The sequence below is a fragment of the Engraulis encrasicolus genome, chromosome 6 (genome assembly GCF_034702125.1).
Source record: "Engraulis encrasicolus isolate BLACKSEA-1 chromosome 6, IST_EnEncr_1.0, whole genome shotgun sequence".
NCBI lineage: Eukaryota > Metazoa > Chordata > Actinopteri > Clupeiformes > Engraulidae > Engraulis > Engraulis encrasicolus.
Window position 1 is genome coordinate 47,552,968 of NC_085862.1, and position 24,097 is coordinate 47,577,064.

The following is a 24,097-nucleotide window of genomic DNA, read 5'->3' on the forward strand; positions in this document are numbered from 1 at the left end:
ACTACGAAGGTGTGATAGCTATTAATGACCAAACTCTTTTTTTTAAACCTAGAACAGGACCTGTACCTACATTTTGATACCTCAAATCTTTTGGAACGATGTTGCCATGAAAACAATATTCTTGTTCTGTTTGAATAGCCGCAACAACTTACTTGTTGATGATTTTATGATCTATTGATAAATGGGTTACTGCTGGTTAATAAGCACTGTCTGTTCTTCGCAATTCACAGTGTACATATTATCACATTCAGAATCTTCCTCTGAAATCTTAAAAACAAATGTCTGAATGGGGGAGAGATGACAGTAAAACTGTGCAGTATTCATATGTGCATATATCTTTAGACCACTGCCAGGGACACTGAATAATACATCTGGAAGATGCCATCAAAGCTCCTAGACTTCCCATGCTCTCTTGTGAGCTTGTTACGATCTGTGGTACAGTCTGGCGACAGCATTCATTTAATAGCTAACACTGCGCTGCAACACACATGGTCAAACATGTCAGGTGTTCTTGACATAAATGAAATCTGTATTGCTACAACCGTGTGCAAATAGTTATTCTCTCCTTGAGAATCTTCTGGCTGTGGAGTTAAAATCACACTGCAACATTTTACACTGACTCATGACTCAACTGCTACTCAACTGAGTAATTCGACTCTTCACACTGTTGCAAAAACTCTGCTGTTATATCATTTCACTCTGGAATATTAAGACCCCGTTGTTTACTTGACTTTAAAGGTTCAGTGTGAAAATGTAAGTTTGTTTACTAATTGTAGCCTGCCCATTCATAAATGTGATCTGTATGAATGAATGAATGCATTGTTCTGGTCTGTCCAGAGTAAGAACAGTCTATGATGTCTATACCTAGTAATTCCACATGATTGCAGGTACACGGAAGAGATCCACCTATTCATGTGTGAAATGTGTACCTTTCCAAGTAATAATGAAAACATGTGCAATCAGTAGATGGTGGTAATAAATATTCAATCATTCAACATTCAATTACAGATTACATTTGTGAATGGGCTGCATACATTCTGCAAATACACCACTAAAAAAATGACACACACTTCTCTTTTAAGGATATAGCGGGCCCTCTGGTTTGTATCACTTAGTGTGGGTATTTTTTTTGCCAGCAGTTTAATGCCCCCTGACTTTTGTCTGTGGCCAGAATCTTGACTCATTCTCCCTCCAGTCATCCCTAAAGTGCCGTGTTCCTTTCTTCTCCTCCGACTGCAGGACTCTTGTGACTATGCTGCTGGTCTGGGTTACTCTGCTGCTCGCTTCCCATGGTAAGTTGCAGTGTGTGTCTGTCGTCTGCCAACTTTTAGATTAAAATATCTAAGGTTTGTTAATGCCTCATTCCCTCACACAGGCACTTACTCACTCACTCTCTCTCACACACACACACACGCGCACACATCACGTAGTACATGCACACACATGCACGCGCACACACACACACACACACACACACACACACACACACACACACACACACACACACACACACACACACACACACACACACACACACACACACACACACACACACACACACACACACACACAGACTGGTTTCATGTCAGCTCAGCCTATTTCATTTTAATTAAAAGTTTCTGATTTGTTCCTGACTGTCACATACACACATACATGTACGGTACGCAATGCGTGCGCACACACACACACACACACACACACACACACACACACACACACACACACACACACACACACACACACACACACACACACACACACACACACACACACACACACACACACACACACACACACACACACACACACACACACACACACACACACACACACCAATAGTGCTGCAGCTGCAAACGTCTTTATTCCACAGCCAGCATGTTCTGTAAGGAAATGGAAATGGTACCCATTGATGAAAAAAGAAAGGCATGGGGCTGTAAATGAACTTGATTCATTGCATGGCTGGGGACCATTCATCAAGACCAAGTCAATGGTGTAGTTAATAGGCATCATATCCATATGACTGCCCAATTCCCAGCTCGCTTTTATACGACTGCTTCACAAACATATATGAGGCCCCGGAGGGGAAAGCACTGTAAGTGGATGCTAATAACCAACAACATTAATGTTGCCACTGCAAACAACAGGCTTGTGTGTGTGTGTGTGTGTCGGTGTGTGTGTGTGTGTGTGTGTGTGTGTGTGTGTGTGTGTGTGTGTCGGTTGTGTGTGTTGGTGTGTGTGTGTGGGGGTGTGTGTGTGTGTGTGAGTGAGCGAGTTATTAGAGAGATTATATTTACGAATAGGCAAGTGGGTGTGTGCGTATGTGTGCACGTGCTTGCATGTGCACAGAGAGCGTTTTCCCTGGTGTGTGTGTGTGTGGGGGGGGGGGTTGTGTGTGTGTGTGTGTATGTGTGTGTATGTCTGTGTGTGTGTATGTTTGTGTGCGTGTGTGTAATAAGCCAGAGAGAGAGAGCGTTTTCCCTGGTGTGTGTGTGTGTGTGTGTGTGTGTGTGTGTGTGTGTGTGTGTGTGTGTGTGTGTGTGTGTGTGTGTGTGTGTGTGTGTGTGTGTGTGTGTGTGTGTGTGTGTGTGTGTGTGTGTGTGTAATAAGCCAGACAGAGACATGGTCTCCCCTGGTGTGTGTTGGCTATGATACGTCTATAAGGCGGTCATGCAGGAGAGCTGCCCGGGATGAGTCATACACAGCAGCAGGCTGAAGAGGAATAGCTACAGGGTGTGTGTGTGTGTGTGTGTGTGTGTGTGTGTGTGTATGTGTGCGTGTCTGTACGTGTGCACATTTGTGTGTGTAAATCTCTCTCTCTCTCTCTCTCTCTCTCTCTGTGCCTGACTGTTTTAAGTGGCGTTATAAGAAGGGTGTGTGTCCTCTGTGTATATTTGGATAGCCTTGTGGATTTTGTGTATGTGCTCATCTGCTACCTCTCCTCTTTATATCTGTGTGTGTGTGTGTGTGTGTGTGTGTGTGTGTGTGTGTGTGTGTGTGTGTGTGTGTGTGTGTGTGTGTGTGTGTGTGTGTGTGTGTGTGTGTGTGTGTGTGTGTGTGTGTGTGTGTGTGTGTGTGTGTGTGTGTGTGTGTGTGCATGCTCCTTCCTGCGTGCATATGTGCGTGCGTATGCGTGCGTGCGTGTGTGTGTGTGTAGGTGTTAGTGTACTCGTATGCCCGGGGTAGTGCTTGAGGTATAAACTCTCCCGTGAGGCCGGCAGCTGGCAGCCATTTCTCCTGTCTGTGGCCTGGTGATGATGGCCTCATGATTATCAACAGATCCAGTCAGTTACTCAGCACACACTCTGAGGGAGGGCAGATGGAGATGGAGGAGGAGAAGAGGAGGAGGAGGAGGAGGAGGAGGCTTTGTAGGGCAACATTTTGGAACAAGGGATAGGTAGGAGAGAGAGAGAGAGAGAGCGAGAGAGAGAAAGACAGATAGAATGGAGAGAAGGAAAGAGAGAAACAAAATGAGAAGCGGAATGATAAAGGGGGACACTGGTGTGGATTTACACAACATTGTCCCCCGCGAGCATCACAGCCTTGTCAATACAGGTATCTGCTGAGAGGAAGCAGCCGGGCAGGAAGAGAAATGGATGGAGATATGGAGTCAGAGTGACAGATTTATAATTGCTTTATTGAAGAATCGTCTAGCAAGTGTATATTAATGGAAAACTACAGCACAATATAAAGCCCACACTTCATAGAGAGAGAGAGAGAGAGAGAGAGAGAGAGAGAGAGAGAGAGAGAGAGAGAGAGAGAGAGAGAGAGAGAGAGAGAGAGAGAGAGAGAGAGGTATTTATGAGTATAGTAGACATGTGGTGTGCTTAGAAACAGAAGAAGGAGGAAGGAGGAGGTGGAAAGTGTGGCTACTATCCATGGCTAATAAAAACCTAGTATAGACTGTTTCCAGATGTTGTGAGTTGTACCTATCTTTAAATGGTATCTACACTGTACCTGTTGATGACTCTCCTCCAGCTATGAGAACCCTTGTTTATGTAATTATGTGTGAAAAAATCATAAAAGTAAATAACTGTTTATAGGAATGCAAAACATCAGACAGAAAGGTCAACTCATTAGTGAAATTGCCAGAATTGCGGGAACATGAAGGTGGAGGAACACATGACAGGGTATTTTTAATTTCCGAAGCTTCCAGAGTTGAGCGTATGCAGGGCAGGCAGGTGTGAGATAGGCAGGCTTGAGGTGGGTGGGTGTCAAGGAAACGCCATGGAGAAAAGGCAAATGAGAGAGGCTTTGATGACCTGGTTGCCTTCACATCACGCGTGGCTGTTTTGGATTTGGTAGAAAGCTGATTGGACTATCAGTGCTCATTTTTTTCTGTTAGTGTTTCATTTCTGTTCAGTGGAGAAATGGGATCACACACCCAAGTTCCTCTTGAAGGCTTTCACAGTCTAAACGTCTGTTTGAAGAAATAAATAAACTAAACATAAATATAAACTAAACGTAAATATAAATAAACTCAAAGATTAAGAAGAACTTGACTGTGGTTCCATTCCATTTCCAAAAAAGTAGGCCTATTTTGTTATGCGTCTTTTTGAGTATTTTGACACTAAGGTCGATGATCCATTTCCTGTAACTAAAGTCAGTGCTCCCTGTTTATGAACTGGAGTTTGTGTTTTAGGTCATTCAAGACTTTTTTTAGCAGCAAAAGAGACCTTTGGCTGGCCTGTACAATCTCATGGTTACCCGAAAACTTTGTATAGATCCACATAGAGCATTTGGATGTCTACTTCAGGCTTTGGACATCTACTATAGACATGTGTCTGTAGTCTCTTTTACAACATAATGGAAAAGTTTTGTGAAATGCCTTGAAAGATTCTGCAAATTCTCTAAATGATTTATGTTTCTCGTGTGGTCTCTGTGGTCTGTGTGTGTCTGTACATGCTGTCCAAATTAAAGTGACTCGAATTTGTGCTTTCATTGCACAAGCGGTGATGAATGCCGTTTAATATTGGGAGGAAGGCGGAAGCGGTAAAACAAGTGAATGATCTGGTACATGACGCTCCTTGCTCTGCTGTTTTTGGTAATACGGTATCAATGAACCATCTATGGTCATATGCACCGATCCACTTTGAGCACCAGTGTACCCGAGATCTTCATGCGTAGCCCACCAGTTCAGGCTCAAACTCACAACCTCCTTTTTAGTTACATTTTACCTTTATTTAACCAGGGAACAAAACCACATTGAGACAGAAATCTCTTTTTTCAAGTGAGACCTGTCCAAGGGCAGCAGCACACATTACATTCTCAGGACACAGGACACAGGACACAGACCAAACAGAGAGCACTGGCAGCCCTCTGGCATGAGAGCACACCTGTGCGAGACCACTGAGCTAGAGGTCTAGTCCAATCGCATCTGTATCACATCTGGATCAGGCTTCAGGAGGGAGGTTTGCAAACACTCCACCGCCAAACTCTGCCAGTAGTCATCCCCAGTGTTGCCAGATTGGGCAGTTTCGCGCCCAATTGGGCTGTTTAGGATGGCCGTCTGCGGGTAAAAAAGGCACTTGAACTGTTTTTTCCTGCCAATTTATGGCCATAGAAATAGATAGAAATGAGTTGAAATTGGGCGGGATTTAGTGCTTCCAGAAGGGCTTTGGGCATTTTTTGGGCTGGAAATCACCAGTCTCATTTGGCAACCCTGGTCTCACCGCCTGTCTCTCTCTCTCCCCACGCAGGAGTAGCTTGTCTGGACCCGCCAGGGGTGTCGCCCGACCCGTATGAGGGAGTTCCCTGGAGGAGGCCGCTGTGCTGTGAGCTGCCGGCTGCATCCGAAGCTGGCACCCCCACGTCAGGCAGCAGCAGTGCTGGAGCTGGCCCAGGGGGCACTGCCCTGAATACCAACACGCTAAAGTGCCATGGCAGCAACTCCACTGTGGAGCCGGAGCACGCTGGCACATTACACAGCAGTACAGGTGAGACCACGGACATGTGGTGTAGCATGCATAATTCAGTCATTTGCCTCTGGGGGAAAAAAGGCTGAAATGTCAGCCTTTACAATTTTGATGTTCGAGAGAGAATTGTACAGATACGAGTGAAATACGTGACACCTCTGCCACCTTTGTTACAAATGTGATCTGAATTTGAGGATTACAATAATACTAGTCTAGTCGTGATTTCATGAACCCAGAAATGTTGAGTACCCTAAAGTTTTATTGCAGAAATGTCATCTATAGGTCAAATGAAGGGGATTTAGCTTGGTTGCCCAAAGTTGCACTTTGGGCAATTTGCATAATTAGCATAAATATATTGTTAAGGTAAGGAATACTACTGGTGAATAGGCTTGAAAAATTAAATCGTAGATATCACCTTGAAACTTTCTCAGTTGATTACTGACGATAAGAGAAGAAAAAAATGTATTGGATGTTTTTTGTATTTTGATGTTTAGATATGCAAATGAGGGCATGCATCATTAATTATGCACTAATTTGCATACACACGAAATCAGCTTTTCATGGTAAAACCAGACTGAAAATTATTTTTCTGTGGGTAAAATTTGTATATTTCAGTCTTGAATTGGTGAAAACCCTCTGAGGAACCTGGTCAAGAAGATGTTTTGACATGGATAGATTATCGTGGAGTCTGTTAAGGGTTTTACCATTACGGAAGTGACAAAAGCACCAGACTTTGCATGGTGTTTCTTTAGGGTATATGTAGTAATTCTAGCCTAGGAGCCATCTGAAAAAAAAACTTTCTAACATGTCATATGAGTGAGTCTGTGCTTACATGCTTGACAGCAAATGTAACATTGTGAACAAGTTGAGAAGATTCATACTTCGCCTGTATTAAAATGAGTATTTCCCACACTAAAACTAAGGTGAGAATAGACTGCTGCGAATGCTCACTCAGCAGCATACTGAATGGGGAGCTGTCAGTGCAACAAGGTGTCCAAGGTAGCAGCTTCTCCATCTTCTAATTTCCATAACATAAATATTTTTATTTGCATGAGATAGAGTCAGGGACAAGGCCTCTCCATGTGTGTGAATAACCCATAACATCACCAAATTCTACATCTTCACACTTAGTATTGTGCATATACAGTAGTGAGTGCATTTCAGTCATTTTTAAGAATGGCATTATAAATTACTCAATGTATATTTTCAGTTGAGATGAAATAAAGAAAATTATTTCTAAGTAGGTGTTCAGTAAGTAGACAGAGGTAAATGTATTTCTTTTTTCAGAATTTGCAAACAAGTCCTCACCTAGTAGTATACTTGTGTTGTATTACCGTTACCTCAGTGATCATTGAGTACCTCAATTGCTACTTCAAAACTGACCGTTCATGGACAACATGAACCATAGGTCTTTGCCACCCTTACCTACAGTATAGGAGAAATATCAATATAAAGCAACAATTCTCATATGGCATATAAAGGTGAACCATTACTCATTTTCTTGATATGCAAGGCACACACATAGTCCAGGAGGAAGGATAGCCAACCATGCCCCCTTTCCCCCCCCAACAAAATTCCACAGGACCTTTTTAACCTTCAAGATTTATAGTGGTAACAGTAACATTACTCATTCCAACCACATCTTTTTGCATCATATTGTACTTGACCTCAGAATACTCTACATGTTTCAGTCCTATGTATTTGTACAATAGTACAGTAGCATACAGTACAGTGCAGCACAGTACAGTAGAGTACAGTATGTTACAGTAGAGTACAATACAGTTCAGTATAGTACAGTACAGTACAGTATGTTGCAGTAGAGTACAACACAGTTCAGTATAGTACAGTACAGTAGAGTACAGTACAGTACAGTATAGTAGAGTACAGTATAGTGAAGTACAGTACAGTTCAGTACAGTACGGTAGAGTATAGTACAGTAGAGTACAGTACAGTAGATAGTACAGTAGAGTACAGTTCAGTATAGTACAGTACAGTACAGTACAGTACAGTACACTAGAGTAGAGTACAGTAGAGTGCAGCACAGTATAGTGCACTACAGTACAGTACAGTACAGTACAGTACAGTATGGTACAGTACGGTACACTAGAGTAGAGTATATTACAGTACAGTACAGTGCAGTAGAGTACAGTGCAGCAGAGTACATGTACTGTACTGTAGTGTAATGAACTGTAATATATAGTCTTGATGATCACATCGCCTTCACCATCTCCATATTCTGTTTTGACACTCTCTTCAGCCTCATTATCTTCTTGGTATGAATGGTTAAGATACGGTCCCCCCAACACTTTTTAAATGGTGTGGTGAGGGATGCAAATTATTGATTCGTGTCATCACAATTAATTGATAAACGATTAATTGATACTATTGTATGATGTTTGTATACGTAGCTCTTTTGAATTTGTTCACTGTATATGTAGGCCTACATGCAGGCTACAGCTGTTTAGCATGAAACACCTAATTCATCCATCTACGGTACATGTCAAAACTGTCTCTTGACCAGGGTCTTGAAAAGGTTTTCACTACCTCAACCCTGAAATATACATATTTTATCCACTGAAAAATAATTTTGAGTCTGGTTTTACCATGCAAAGCTGATTTCATGTGTATGCAAATTAGTGCATAATTGATTATGTATGCCCTCATTTGCATATCTTAACATCAAAATACAAAAAACATCCAATACATTTTTTTCTTCTCTTATCATCAGTAATCAACTGAGAAAGTTTCAAGGTGATATCTATGATTTAAGTTTTTATGCCTATTCACCTATATAGTCTTACCTTAACAATATATTTATGCTAATTATGCAAATTGCCCAAAGTGCAACTTCGGGCAACCAAGCTAAATCCCCTTCATTTGACCTATAGATGACATTTCTGCAATAAAACTTTAGGGTACTCAACATTTCTGGGTTCAGTATAGGGGCCTATGGGGATCACGACTGGACTATACTACCAAAACTGAGGAACACGCATACGTTCAGGTTCAGGTGATGTTCACAGTAAAGTGAGTATCGGAAGACCACTGTTGTGTTATTCCAGTTGAGGTGCAAGTGTAGGCGTAAATGGAGGTTTGGCCAGATTAGATCTGTGTGCCGAGATTTATTTCAGCTTCATCGATAGAGAGGGGCCATTACGTCTGTTAGTCAATGCACATTACCTGCTCTTCTCCTCGACACGGCCCCCAGGAAAGATAATTAAACGATGCAATTACTGATGGAAATGTCACTGCTATTCAGAGAGGGAAAAAGTGTGCCAGGGTGTTTGTGTCTGTGTGTTGCGAGAGAGAGAGAGAGAGAGAGAGAGAGAGAGAGAGAGAGAGAGAGAGAGAGAGAGAGAGAGAGAGAATGTTTAGGCTATGCACGTGTGTGTGCATGTGTGTGAAAAAAAAGCGGAAGGGGAGGAGAAATCAAATCATATGGATTTAAAATTATAGACCAATTCAGACAAAGCAATCCTGAAAAGACATAGTATGATTAAGCTTGTTATTTGGTTGTGAACACATAGATCTTTAGTGACTTTCTTGCTTATTACTTCCTGTGCGCTGAAACACTGTAGGGGCCTACAGGCTACTGAGGTGAGGCTGTTAATCCTAGGGTAGCCTGAGCAACCCACTTCAATAAAGACCTCTTCTGGGAATTGGCCATACTACCGCCCATGCACCTTTCATATGTCTTTGATTATGGTCCTTCCCCCTTGAGATGAAAACAAGCAAGAGAAATGAAGGGTCGCCTAGCCAGCGAACACTAATGACAATGTAGTGTGCACTGAGCTAGGAGGTCTCTGCTTTGATAACTGTATGTTTGTGTATATGTTTATTATTTGTTACTAAGGATGAGTTATTATCGGATGGTAGCTATGCTAACATAGCATCTTGTGGTTCGCGAGGTCTTCAATTAGCATGTGTTGGGCTGTGAATGGCAAGACGGGTAGCTAACGTGTTAATTAAATCTCTTTGCAGCCGTCTGCTTGAACGTCCTGTGCTGGTTTGATGAGGGGAGGGAAAATCTAATTTGTGTTCGAAAGCTACAGAGCGAGCCGACGGCGGACAGGCTTGTCACAATTGGCCTGCGGCGTTGGCCGTGAGTATCCTGTTTCCCTTGGCTCTTTCGCACCGTTTCACCCTCCATCTCTCTCTGTCTCTCTCTCTCGCTCCCTCTCTCATTTGTCTCTGCCTCTTTATCTCTCTATGGTCTGTCTCAATCTTTCTATCTCTCACTGCCTCTCCTGCTCTCTTCCTCTCTCTCTCTCTCTCTCTCTCTCTCTCTCTCTCTCTCTCTCTCTCTCTCTCTCTCTCTCTCTCTCTCTGCCTCTCTTGCTCTCTCTCTCTCTCTCTCTCTCTCTCTCTCTCTCTCTCTCTCTAATGCCCATTGTTTTTCTTGGCAGCTTGTTGAGCTTGTTGTGACCCCTGGCTTCTTCTGTTTAACTTACTAAGTGTCGGCTGACAAAATGTTAAAAAGAAAAAAATGTGAAGAGAAACACAGGAAGACATTTAGTGCTTCGCTTGAACAAACAAACTACTCTTGACACTGTGCCATGTTCACATATAACACAAGAGAAGATGTTCTCTTTTGCTTTTATTCAACATTTGAATTACTTTAAATGTGAACACTGTAGCCCCTTAATGCACGCTGTACCATCTGAGGCACACTGTTACAGTAATTTAAAGGTTAATTACCATAGTAGGCCTACTACTCTTCTATGACATAACACATGGCCTTTAGTAATGCGCTACAATTCAGTCATTCTGCCTTTAGTAACGCGCTACAATTCGGTCATTCTGGAAACAACAAATATATGACACCGTAGTTTAACAGGTTAATCATTGTGTAGTATGAGATTAGTACTCCCCACGTGTAGGTTTGACCTTTCAATGGTCATAATGTGCTTATTTCCCATGTGAAGAACACAGTATTGCTGTCTGCTGTTCACCTTATGAAGTGATATTACAGTTTTTCTCGATTGCTTACACACATTTTTCAGAATCAGTTCTCGAATTCTCAAAACTCTATACAAATCTCCAAACCTCACACACAACGGGCAAAATTCCTCACTACCTCTGAAAAATGCACGTCTTGTCTCAAAACAATGTACTCTCTTCTAGAAAGGCCATTTTGTTCTCAAATGACACACACAAGTAGTCATTTTAATACACTCTTATGTGAACCATTGAACACTAATATGCACAAGGTAAAACTCTATACTCAACTTGAAACACAGTAGAAACTTATTTTCTTCAGTGTTCTACTTCCTAAAGAGGATATTTGTCTGTAGTAAAATACTGAAATATTGTTTTTAGACTTGGAGTACACAGATGTGTATATATTTTACATATTTTTCTGACATTTAAAAAATTGCACTAATTTATTGTAAAATGTTGGGTAACCACATGAAAGTGATGTCTTGTATAACATATTTTTGAGTTCAAAAACTAAACAAATGTGTTTTCTCCTTGCATCCACTAATTTTTCATCAATATGACATGCAATGTGTGTCCTTATGGGGAGATGATTTCAGATTGTGAACCGGTATGAAGAGAGTTTGCCCATGTGATGAGGAAGGGAACTTAGTATGGCAGTTGATTTTAGTATTTTGAATGACAGTGTGTTCAATGTGTGTAATCCAGAGAATTGTGTGTAGTGGTTTGAAAAGAGTGTGTTTTAAAACTGAAATGTGAGTGTAAAGAAGAAATTGTGTTTAGTGTTCCGTGACATTAGTTAGGGGAGTTGGGAAATGGGTGAGATGCAATCGAGAAAAACTGTAAAGGTAGACAGTGCTGTGGTGTGGTGTGGTGTTTCCCTTGCCATATCTAGGGCTTTACCCTATGACTAACTCTGGGACCTGAGGGGCTGGCAGGGGACCAGTTAAGCAGACTACTAACCAAACAGTGCTGTCCTCAATCCTTACCCATGACTGGCTTTGTTGCCATGGCGTCGCTGCATGTGGATGCCTGTCTGGTTGCCTTATCTAAACTGCACAGTTTTTAATTATTTTACCCATCCCTATTTTTTGCCTTTTCTGATATGATCATGCCATCTTGAAGATGGAACATGAAAGTCTGTATGCTTTTTTTGTTTTACAATGTTTTCATTGCCGATTATACCTTGCCTACTTACAGCAGATTCTCCATTACACACCTGAGCATGGAGCCATGAATGCACCAATTAGGATAAAGAAGCAACAAAGTGGGCGAGCTGGCGTCTGAAACAGATTATTTCTTGCATGACCGAATTTTCCTGAGCATGGTTCTCTACTGGCACTGTACATGCTGTAATGTACGGCTGAGACCTGCTTACATGCATGATACCTTAAATTCAGAGCTTGAATTGGAGTGAGTACGCTGTGTGTTGTGATGTGCTGTGTGACCATTGATCAATGTGAGTGACTAATGTATTCCATATACATATGTATGTGGTTTCAGTGAGGGCACAGACACTGAGGCGAACACAGATGTCTCCGAGGAGAGCCCAGAGTACCAGTGCACAGCAGACGGTAGCACCTGCTCCATGGCTTTGGAGAGCCTGGATAACGATGTGTCCATCATCGTGAAAGTGACCGGCCCCCAAGGCTCAGCTCTATCACCTGCCATGCACATCTCTGTGAAACAGCTAAGTATGTAATATACTCAGCAGCACCGACTGCTTCTGGGTGAATCTGTATTTCAGTTGGCTGTATATAGAAAAACAAAACAGCTTTTAGGTTACAATTTCATAGTGTTTTTCATACACTGTAGCCATATTTTTCTTAAGTGTATTTTAAATCCCTTGAAAGTTTTCTTGCTCTTGCTTCAAATGAAGCACTTTGCTTGTTCTTTTGGTGAGCATAAAAAATGAGTTTCTTTTTTGTTCATATTGATATTTTGCCTATTGATTTGGGCAAAAGGGAAAAGGAAAAATATGTGCTGAACAAAGCAATTGTTCAAAATGTTCAAAATGAAATGCTGATATGAACTAGAGACTAGATATCACAGCAGCCTTTTTATGTCCTCGAACACTTTGAACAATTGGGCAAAAGTGGTTTATTTGGTCTTTAAAGTAACAGATATAGTTCTTCAATATTTCAATCATTTCACCCCGTAAACCTTTGTTCTCAGCCACAGTCCTCCAACCGTAAATAGCTGGGGAGTTAACTATGGAGATATCATAATTCCTAATTGTTTGTCTCTATCTATTAATTGTGAGCATGTGTGCAATTACACGTATGTTGCCAGTCATATCATCCACACAGTGTACTCAGTTGCCGTGGTGCAGTGACCCAGGAATTCATGGCACAGTTTGGAAAGTGCTGAAGAGAAAGAGAGATATAAAGAGAGAGAGAGAGAAAGAGAGAGAGAGAGAGAGAGAGAGAGAGAGAGAGAGAGAGAGACAGAGAGTAAAATAAATTGACAGGAAGTGTTAAAAGTGAGACAGCCATGCCCTTTTGGAGATCGATGGTCTAAAGAATCATTTGTTCAACAAATTATCGGTTTGTGCTGCCAGGATGCTGGTCTGCTGCCTCCGATAAGAGAGGAGAGGAATACAAACCAGTGTTTGAATTCTGTCTTCTTAGCTATATACTGCCTGCTTTGTTCATCTTAGAGCATGAGCCGTTCTGTTATAATATGCTTCAAACCGCAGGCAGAGTTGGATGCACCTGAGGCCGAATATGTGCGCGAGTCCTCACACAACCTTTTCCATCGAAGCATGTCTCCTGCCTTGACTTTCTCGTTTTCTGTTTTCGCAAGAATTGCCTAATTGTTAGCAGGTTACCAGTTAAAGGTGTGGTGTCCTTTCAGCCATGCTCTTTTGTGTGGGATAGCAGTGCGCGGCTTTGGTTTCTCGTGGGTATGATGGGGGCTCAGTGCAGCCTGTGAAAGTCTGCTCAGCTCGCCCGTGGGCAGGGCTGTGTGTTTGCCGCTCGCAGGTGTTTACACCTTGTCTGGGTGCCATGGCAATGAGGCCTTGATTTCTAGTAGATAAAAATGACTCATTTTGTTTGGAGCATGCCTACTCATATCCCTCCAGATAGCCCTAGGCCCAAACAGGTGATGACAGAGCACCTTTGTTTAATGTAGATACTGTAGATACATGTTATAGACAAATGGAAACTTAGGCAAATATAGCACACTTGAATATTGTAATGTTGGAGGTTCTTTGTGATATTTGCATGCATGTATCATTGCATTGTCTATTGTCTCTAGTTTTTTGAATAATGAAAAGCACAATTTATGTTACAGTAACAATCATTTACATACAAGAAAATGACTGGATGAAAATGGAAGAGTGGCTTTGAAGTGAATGAAAACAATTTTGATGACTAGTTATTAGTTTTAGTTATTAATATTTATTTAGTCATTAGTTTTTTTTCTTTACGAATAAACTTAGGAACTTTATGCCTGTGAGACGTATAGAGGTGTTCTGTAGCGTATTCCGTCCTCCTCACCATGCCTCGGGGTCATCACCGTGGAACAGAATGTGAATGTGCCTGTCTGTGTCGGTGGACCACGATAAGCCTATTTTTAGCTCCTTCCCTATAGAGCACCAGCGACATTACTGGAAGCGGCCTTATCAGAATGGGTCAGTGGTACTGGTGGTTACTAGCGTGCTAACCCTGCCACTCCTTTGAACTGGTGCTCTGTTGTTTAATTTTTACGATGCTTGTGGTACTGAATCATTCGCTGTGTGTGGTGATATCATGACCCCGAAGCAGTTAAGTGGCACGTTGTGAAGAAGACTGGTCTGACAGAAGCCACAGTCTGAGATCCCTCAGTTTTGAGGTAGACAGTATTTCAATAGCGCCTAATCGGCACAGACAGTAGATCCAGGTGAAAGTCTTTCAAGACAACGGCCTTGTTGTTATCACTAGCAAGTAATTATGTCTTACTACAGACGGTGTATAATGTAATGCCATAATAGCATAGTACTTTATTATGGTAGTAATTAAAGTTTTTTCGTCGAATAGTAAGGCACTCCTCTGGCTGAGCTGTGCACGTCATGTATTCCACCCAAATTAAACTGGCACTGTAATAGACTACTTGTTTACCCGCTAATGTGCTGCTGGTGTCCTGTTTTGGCCCTAATATGAGCACATAATGTGGTAGAAATTGAATCATGTTGTCTGAGTCATTTTAGAACATTGTCGCCATGGTACTGTGGTCAAAAACTGGAGTAAAGTCCTATTTTAGGCTAACTAATGTAATATTTTTTTTATCATAACATAACATAATATGTATGATGTATTTTTTGGAGGGGAGTGATGTCCTATATTAGGCTACATGATTCGCATGTGATGTTATTATCATGATATCATGGATTGTCTTTTTTGGGGGGAATCACACTTATTGTTCCCACTCTAAGCACTGCCTAAAGCATGAGTATGCAACGTGTGGTAGAAATTGAATCATGCCCCCTCAAATCAGACTGACTCATTTTACAACGTCATCATCATCATGTCTTGTGGTTAAAACCACATGGAGCCTTGAATTGAAGACTTGTCTCCACCATAACCCATAGAGCATGTCTTACACGACCAGACTTGATTTTTTTTGTCCTCTTATCCCTTCATTTAGATAGAACAAATACAGTACAGAGGATGATAGGAGATGAGTGGGAGAGAGAGATTGGGAAGGACTGGGAAATAAACTCAGGTCAGACTGGAATTTGGGTACCCAGATGTATGGCGTGGCACCTCAGCCAACTGAGACAAAGACATAACACTTTGACACTACGTAAATACTACATCGAGTCCCAAAAAGTTCAAACTCCCATGCACAGCTTAGAGGTGCATTTCTCAAAACAATAGTTGCTTACTCTTAGCTACTTTGATGTTTGAAATGCAATTCCCCATTGGCAACTACCCAAGTTGCTAACAGGCTTAAAGCTATGCTTTCGAGAAATGCACCCCAGGGCAGGTGCTAGTGTGGATGTAGGATTATTAGACACTTCAAAAGTTAAAGATGGGTCCCTGCACACTGCTTGACTTAACTGCATTGAACTGCGGTAATGTATGTACTGTAAGTGTATATGTGTAACCCTAACCGGCTCTTCAATGTTGTTTGGTGCAGATCCTCCTACCAACCTGCAATACACTGGACGGGTGTTGAGGTGGAGTCCCCCGCAGTCTGAAGCTGAGGCCCTACGCTACCAAGTCCGCTACCTCTCCAGCAAACAGGACGACTGGCAGGTACGACTACTGACTACTCACTCATATTCACTCATGGAAATAGTGAATCTGAAGAGTTTAGATGCAAAACCATCTCACTGGCATGTCAGAAATCTGTAGAAAATCCTTCCTAATGTTACCGTATTTTAGACATATGTCTTCTGAAAAGAGCAGAGAGTTTACATTTATTATCAAGTACAGTAATTCAAGCCAAATCAAGAAGAGGCAACTGATTGTTAAGTTCACAACATTTTTAGAATTCAGTCCTTTTCTGTAGATTCTTGACAAATGCTCTTATAGGGTTTTCAGCCCGACCAGAACAGAGCTGGTGCGAACCACCCCTGTTCATTCCACACGTGACTGTGTTACCCGGATGAACCTGCTGACGGCCACGTTGTCGTCACGGTTCGTGGAGAAAAAGCAAGTATTTTGCAGTTCGCATTGCGAACCAACTTTCCGGTTCACGAACGCTAATTTCTGTGGCATGAACACGACGGCCGTTTCTCGATTAGGTGCGGGAACGGGCACCGGCACGGTTCTCAGTTGGCCTGAATGCGCCTTTAGGGGTTTGCATCTGAACTGTTTCCTATTACAGTTTTTCTCGATTGTTTACACGCAATTTTTGGTACTTCACACACAATTCTCTGAACATCTCACCCATTTCCCAACTCCCCTAACTAATGTCACTGAACACTAAACACAATTCCTTCTTTACACTCACATTTCAGTTTTAAAACACACTCTTTTCAAACCACTACACACAATTCTCTGGATTACACACAATTTTCATGAAGAAAAACCCTGGTTGTCGCATTGAACACACTGTCATTCAAAATACTAAAATCAACTGCCATACTAAGTTCACTTCCTCATCACATGGGCAAACTCTCTTCATACCGGTTTACAATATGAAATCATCACCCCATAAGGACACATATTGTGTGTCATATTGATGGAAAATGAGTGGATGCAAGGAGAAAACACATTTGTTTAGTTTTTGAACTAAAAAATATGTTATACAAGACATCACTTTCATGTGGTTACCCAATATTTTACAATAAATTAGTGCAATTTTTAAAATGTCAGAAAAATATGTAAAATATATACACATCTGTGTACTCTGAGTCTAAAAACAACATTTCAGTATTTTACTACAGAAAAATACCCTCTTTAGTAAGTAGAACACTGAAGAAAATAAGTTTCTACTGTGTTTCAAGTTGAGTATAGAGTTTTACCTTGCATATTAGTGTTCAATGGTTCACATAAGAGTGTATTAAAATGACTGCTTGTGTGTGTCATTTGAGAACAAAATGACCTTTTTAGAAGAGAGTACATTGTTTTGAGATATGACATGCATTTTTCAGAGGTAGTGAGGAGCTTTGCCCGTTGTGTGTGAGGTTTGGAGATTTGTGTGTAGAGTTTTGAGAATTCGAGAACTGATTTCGAAACTTGTGTGTAAGCAATCGAGAAAAACTGTAAAGGGGATTTTTAGTTTCTCTCACAGTTACCAATCACATATACATTACATTACTCTTAGCTGACGCTTTCATTTATTCAAAGCGACTTACAACTATTATTTTTCAGGGTATTGATTACAGTCCCTGGAGCAATGTGGGCTTAGGTGCCTTGCTCCAGGGCACTTCAGCCATGGATGGAGATGTAGGGAGAGGTCAGGGGGGATTTGAACCGGCAACCCCTAGATTGAAAGACCAACTCTCTAACCACTAGGCGAATGTACAGGAAAGCAGAAGCCCTGTTATGTACTGTAGGCCTATTCATTCTGCCTTTTCGCATGTACTTTCTTGTGATTTGATTGCTCAACAGGATGTTCCAGAAAGTGGTTTGATCAAATATGTGCCAGGAGTACTTGTACTTTCTCAACCGGGAATATTCATCTCTAGTTCTTCAGAATTAAGGAGACGCATTGCCCTTCCTCTTGCTGCCTATTGACAATGGTTGTGTGTGTGTGTGTGTGTGTGTGTGTGTGTGTGTGTGTGTGTGTGTGTGTGTGTGTGTGTGTGTGTGTGTGTGTGTGTGTGTGTGTGTGTGTGTGTGTGTGTGTGTGTGCCTGTGTGTGACTGTGTATGATGTGTCCTTCCTTCCCTCCCCAGTTGTTGGCAACTGTAAATAACTCTTGGCTGGCCCTTGGGGGGCTCCCTGCAGCCACTCTCTACAAAGTGCAAGTGCGGAGTCAGAGTCACAGCCTACAGGTCCAGGATCAGTGGAGCAACTGGAGCAAGCCTCTCTACATCTGTCTGAGGAATGACTGTGAGTGTGGGAAGCTTTATTATTTTTTATTTTGCTTATTATTTTATTTTGATTTATCATTTTATCCTTTTTTCTAGGGCACTCTCATGGAGACAGGCGTCTCATTTTCTAATGAGCCCTTTTATACTAAGGATGCTTTGCACACTGCAGCAACAGAAAAAAAGCAAACTTAAAGGAATCCCATAAAAGTTTCATTTTGTAAAATCTCCACTTTGGTACTACGTTTTTCAAAGTATTCATTTGAGGTCGCTCATATACATTTTTTGTGTTATCATACCTCATACATATCACGTGTTATGAAAAACAGAAACTCTCTTGTGTGTAAGCAAATGGCCCAAAGCGACAATAACATAGGCATTTGTTAAAAAAAAAAAGAAGTATGTGTGAACTGTAACTAAGTTTCAACTCGCCATCGTACAGCATTCAATAGAATTTCCAAGGAATGGCTTCTCTTTGGTGGTTGAGTCATATGCTTTATAGCAGGATCATTTCTTCAGGAAGCGTATACGAGGTGTGCTTGTATCACGCACACAGATACTCTGTATTTTACCTTTTAGATGCGCACATGCTCTGATAGAACATTTTGTTCCACGTGCAATGAAAGTGTTAGAAATTACCTCTCCTATAGCCCGCTGCGTGATGTTTTCCCCATCTAGCTCTGTGGAGTAATTACTGCTGAGCTGATGGTGGCGGTCCGGTCAGGTGGTGTATTAGCACATGCCAAATAAATGAGTAACATTGCTCTAATGGCCTTTGCAGGCTTCCCCATCAGACATGCCATTTACTGTAGACGGCTCACTTTTGTAGAGCTTAAGCTTTTACCTGTCCATTACTCTGTTTGTGCCTATGCCTGAGGACGGAGACGAGTGGGAGCAGTGGCGGAACAATTGCACACAGGGCCCCAGGGCAAAACACTGATAGGGCCCCTCAAACAGCTTGCCATGTTCACAACAGGGTCCTCACCAACAATACGGGAGGGCCCTGGGCCCAGGGGCAAATGCCCTGCTTGCCCCTCCTATAGCTCTGCACCTGAGTGGGAGAGGGTGGCTTGCCATCGGTAATGGCGGTACTGCTCTGGTGCCTTTATTATCCTAATGCAAAAAAAAGGATGCACTAAGGAGAAGTGGAAATCGATTGGTTTGCATACGTTCTTCCAAAGTCCGACGCAGACTTCTGAACGCTTGTGACTTGGACTTGAGTCGGACTTGAGTCACTGATTGGTGACTTGAGACTTGACGCGGCAATATTAGGAATGACTTGTGACTTGACTCGGAGTCGGACTTGTACGCTATGGACTCGAGACTTGACTTGGACTTGGCAGTTTTAGCTTGCAATGAATGCCAATGGCATGTCAAGTCTAGATATAGTATATATTCAATTGTTTGCATTTGTATGTGAAAAAATATTACATGAAAACAAGAAAATTAAATTATTTGCCCTCAACCAGTACCAGTAAGCCCACTATTTTGTTAAGAACGTGACTGGCAAAGGGGGGCATAAACAACAGCAGTTTGGAGAGATAATGAATTTATGACCAAAAGTAATTGTGAATATTGTGCATACAAGAACTTGGAAAAAACTGGGTGCCTTTGAGTCTTTGAGTCTTGTTTCCTTTCCCCTTCCCTCTTGGTAAAGGACAAAAACCAACAAGGTCGGCCTCTGCGCCTACACTTTAGACCCGTGTATTGCTTGGTGCATCCACTCCCAAAAAGTAGTAATCACTTCAGGTAATGAAAAAAGGAGGCGCACGCAAGACTTGTGTGAACAAATGTATATTGTAGCCAAAAATGTACAACAACTTCTGTTGTAAATTTTCGGCTACAATATACACTGTACATTTTTTCACACAAGTCTTGTGTGCGCCTCCTGTTTTCATTACCTCAAGTGATTACTACTTTTTGGGAGTGGATGCACCAAGCAATACACCAAGCTTTTTTCATTACCCTGCCATCTTGGCCAATCTCTCAGGGATCTCAATGGCCTTGCAGTTGCATAGATTGTTGATGGTCAATGCCATGTCCATGAACTCTGAGGCAGACAGACTGCAGTTCAGAGCCGCCCCAAGGCCACCAGCTCATTTACACAGCCCAATGACTAACCCCCCTACAAAAAAGCGGGTGTTGTGTGAATGCGCGCGCGTGTATGTGTTACTGTGAATCGCCTCCAAGTTGACGTGCCCACCCTCCACAGCAAAACAGGCCATGTGTTCATTTAGCTTCTAATGGCTGAACAACGCCCCAGCTGTGCGACTGCTGTCTTCGCAGACACTACAGACTGAGTACAGACTGAGTCATTCCTAGAATATGGTGGAAATTCCTCTATAAAAATGAATATTGGAAAGGAGTAGACAGAAACCCAAAGGGAGAGTATGTTGGCTGTTGAACTGCATGTCAAGAATTCCTTGCTGTCTGGCTAACTGTCTTGCTGTTTCTCTCATTTTCTCCTGTCACAACTAAAAGCATTCAAGACTAAGTAATGTATTGGACACATTTCTTAAGGGAAAGTACTACAGTTCAGTTTGCCATGCATGGACTTTAAAGTTTAATTTTTTCATTGTACAGATAAATACTTATGTTCCCTCTTCTCATCCTCTTTGTTTCATTTTGTGCAAAGAGCTTAGCCCGGTGGACGTAAACCTTAAGTGAACATACTGTACATACTTACGTAAAACTAAGACTGAACGTCAACGTCCTCACTTGTAGAGCCCTCCCTTTGTTTGCCTAAATGTAACCCACAAATTGGGTCAAGCCAAGACAAAGTCTCCATCGAGTTCCCTGGCAGAGCATTTGGGAAATACAGAAACACTACAACAACACTACAACAATTTACTTTGCTAAGTTCCTGTAAGACAGATGTTCCTATGTTAAGTCTGACTACATAGCACTGAATCCATTTATGTCATCATCTGTTTTCTAGAGTTTGTTCACATAAAAGATGGCACAGAGTGTAAGGTACAATGGTTGGGCGATATCACTGGAAATCAGATCTTTGGAAACATCTAGTATTGGGCTCCCTCAGTAATTACATTACATTACATTACGTTTAGCAGACGCTTTTATCCAGAGCGACTGACATTTATTATCATTTCGGGTCCTGGTTACAGTCCCTGGAGCAATGTGGGGTTAGGAGCCTTGCTCAAGGGCACTGGATGGAGGTGTAGGGAAAGGTCAAGTGGGATTCAAACCTACAACCCCCATATTGAAAGAGCAAATCCTTAACCACTAAGCCACGGCTGCCCCCTTAACCATCAGGTCACGGATGCCCCAGTAATGTCACCTAGTTTCACCATATTACCTCTGTGCAGTACATTCACAGCATATTCTCAGTATATGCAGTTGGCATCATCAGTACATACTGTATGTTTTGGATCCTGTTGACGCAGTGTTGGTTTAAAAGCCTTGTTAAGGTTTGTAACCATGGCAACTCATTTATTTTCCTCTATGGTGGTGCTGCACACAAATGTAACAAGTGATGCTCCTATCATGATTATCAGTAATAAGCAATGTACACCAAGAGGTAAACAAATGACTCTGCTGCGCTGCCACTGCCTTAAGCTACAGGAGGAATGTAATACCTTTATGTTATGGTTCTGTTAAAACAGGGCAATAAATACTGTATATAGTTTTAAAAAACTTCTGAAATACCTCTATATAGGAAGTTGCAGTATTAGATAGTTATATAGTTCAGATTGGCCCCTAGCTATACTGTACACTAACAAGCCAGAACTATAAAATAAAACATCCCTGTTTCTTCTGCATATTACTTGTGTTGTCACAGTTATTAACATGACAAATTGGTATTTGTGAACGATGGCAGAGATCGAGACCTAACGTCTGCAATGATACCTTTTTGCATCTTGTATCTCTCAGCTGAGTGCTACATGCCCGAGGTGGCCTTCACTCGACCCGGAGCAGCAGTGACCGTGTACTGCACCACGCCGCGCAACGCCTCCAACTTGCACTGGCGGCTCAACAGCAGGGAGATGCTTCCGAAGAGCCAGTACCGGGTCGTCAGCGATCACGTGAGCTCCGTCACCTGGACGCCATCGTCTGCCGGCATGGATGTGCTGCTGTGCTGCGAGGGTGTGGCCTCCAGGATAATATGCAGCCTGGCGTACACCAAAGTCTACACCACAGGCAGGTTTTAACCCACTGATCATGGATGTTGTGTTGTGCTACATTGGCCCTGGCGCCTGGAGCTGCATAGCGCAATATTCAGGCTCATGAGATTTTAAGTCAATTTTATTAAAAATCTTGGCATGTTGGAGCTGAATAAACACATTCTAATGCAAGATGGGGGTCTTAGCGTTTAAATGCAACTCATGGCTTGTTTTTATGTGCTTCAGAGGCTGAGATATTTGGGGTTTTATAGGCTGAGGGAAACTTTTCTTAAAAAGGGCTTAGCATTCTTTTTTGCAAGTGCTTTAGGCATAAATGGGTTAACTCTGGTCTAGCACAGCATTGCCGTCCGTAAAGATCCAGTCAAGTCCCGTATACCTCCGTGTTACAGTACAGTACACTAGTACAGTCCAAATCGGGATCTGGAACATTACAGTTGTTGTATACTATACAACTGCTTTTTTCTGATACATATTGTTTCAGTTGATTTTGATGATTGGGTCTGACTTTGCTATTGACAGGTAGCTACAACACAGACATAATGTGCGAGACCACTGTGGACAAACCGGTCATGACGTGCACTTGGAGCAAGAGCTTGTGGAGTAATGAGCAGCTGATGTACAAGTAGGTTTGCTTTTGGACTTTCTCAAAAAATACACACCCCTGAAAAGATAAAGATTTGATGTGAATGTAATGTCTTAAGTTTCTTAGACGAAAAATATACTTTTAATGCCCCAGCACCTTCACTAACAAACATTCTGTGGAAACACTGTCAGTTGTCCTGGGCCAGGGAGGGAGGGTGCCCAGAATTGGGTCCCCATTACATTGTACTGTATGTCTTGATTGAGAGGGGGTGCACTTTCAGATGATTTTGTCCATGGCCCAGTCAAATCAGCCAGCGTCCCTGCACACACCATACACCATTTTTTAAATGATCTTAGCTGTTATTTTCTCAAGTTTCACAAATTCTTCATTGTACAAACCTTTTATGCTCAAGAGAGATCCGTCTTTTTCTATAACCCTTTGCTTTGAACCCCATGTGATCAGGTCGTACCTTGCGCCTTGTGAAGACTTGAAGACGAAAGAGGGGCTCCTGAACGCCACTTCCCAGGTGGCCGAGTGTCCGGCGTCCGGCGGTGAAGCCCAGAAGAAGTGCACCGCCACGGTCCCCAGTGTCCGCCTGATAGCCTGCTACAAACTATGGGTGGAAGAGGTGACCGCCCAGGGAAAAGTCAGGTCGAACCCTGTTTATGTCACGCCTATGTACTTGGGTAAGGATCATAATGTGACTCTGACACGTTGCTTATACTGTAGCTTCGTAAATACATTTGACCAATTCTACCAGTAGAATACTTATTTTGGTATAGCAATGCACCATAAGGGAGAATCGTAGCTGGGCCATGCATCTGGTCTGGCTCTGTCCTCTAGTTACAATACTCTACTGCAGGGGTCCCCAAACTAAGGCCCAGGGGCCGGATGCGGCCCGCCATGCCCCTTTGACCGGCCCTCCACCTCTCTGCACCTCACCATTTGAACTGGCCCAAAGACGCAATCCTCACAGAAAAAAATAATGATAAAATACATTTTTAAAATAATTTATTTTGTTTATCAACAGGCCTTCCTACAGTTTAATTTTCTT

At 42.2% G+C, this 24,097-nt stretch overlaps 1 protein-coding gene across 2 annotated transcripts in view; it reads left to right on the forward strand.

Moving 5' to 3' along the window:
- lepr (leptin receptor) overlaps window positions 1-24,097 on the forward strand; it is a 48,187-nt gene that overhangs the window by 16,317 nt on the left and 7,773 nt on the right. For both annotated transcript variants that reach the window (XM_063201814.1, XM_063201813.1), the window contains exons 2-10: window positions 1,240-1,292; window positions 5,697-5,933; window positions 9,894-10,014; window positions 12,354-12,544; window positions 15,975-16,093; window positions 18,184-18,340; window positions 22,210-22,480; window positions 22,984-23,082; window positions 23,506-23,729. In XM_063201814.1, the coding sequence (XP_063057884.1) occupies window positions 1,253-1,292; window positions 5,697-5,933; window positions 9,894-10,014; window positions 12,354-12,544; window positions 15,975-16,093; window positions 18,184-18,340; window positions 22,210-22,480; window positions 22,984-23,082; window positions 23,506-23,729 (1,459 nt within the window). In that variant the 5' untranslated portion in view covers window positions 1,240-1,252. The remainder of the gene's footprint in view (window positions 1-1,239; window positions 1,293-5,696; window positions 5,934-9,893; window positions 10,015-12,353; window positions 12,545-15,974; window positions 16,094-18,183; window positions 18,341-22,209; window positions 22,481-22,983; window positions 23,083-23,505; window positions 23,730-24,097) is intronic.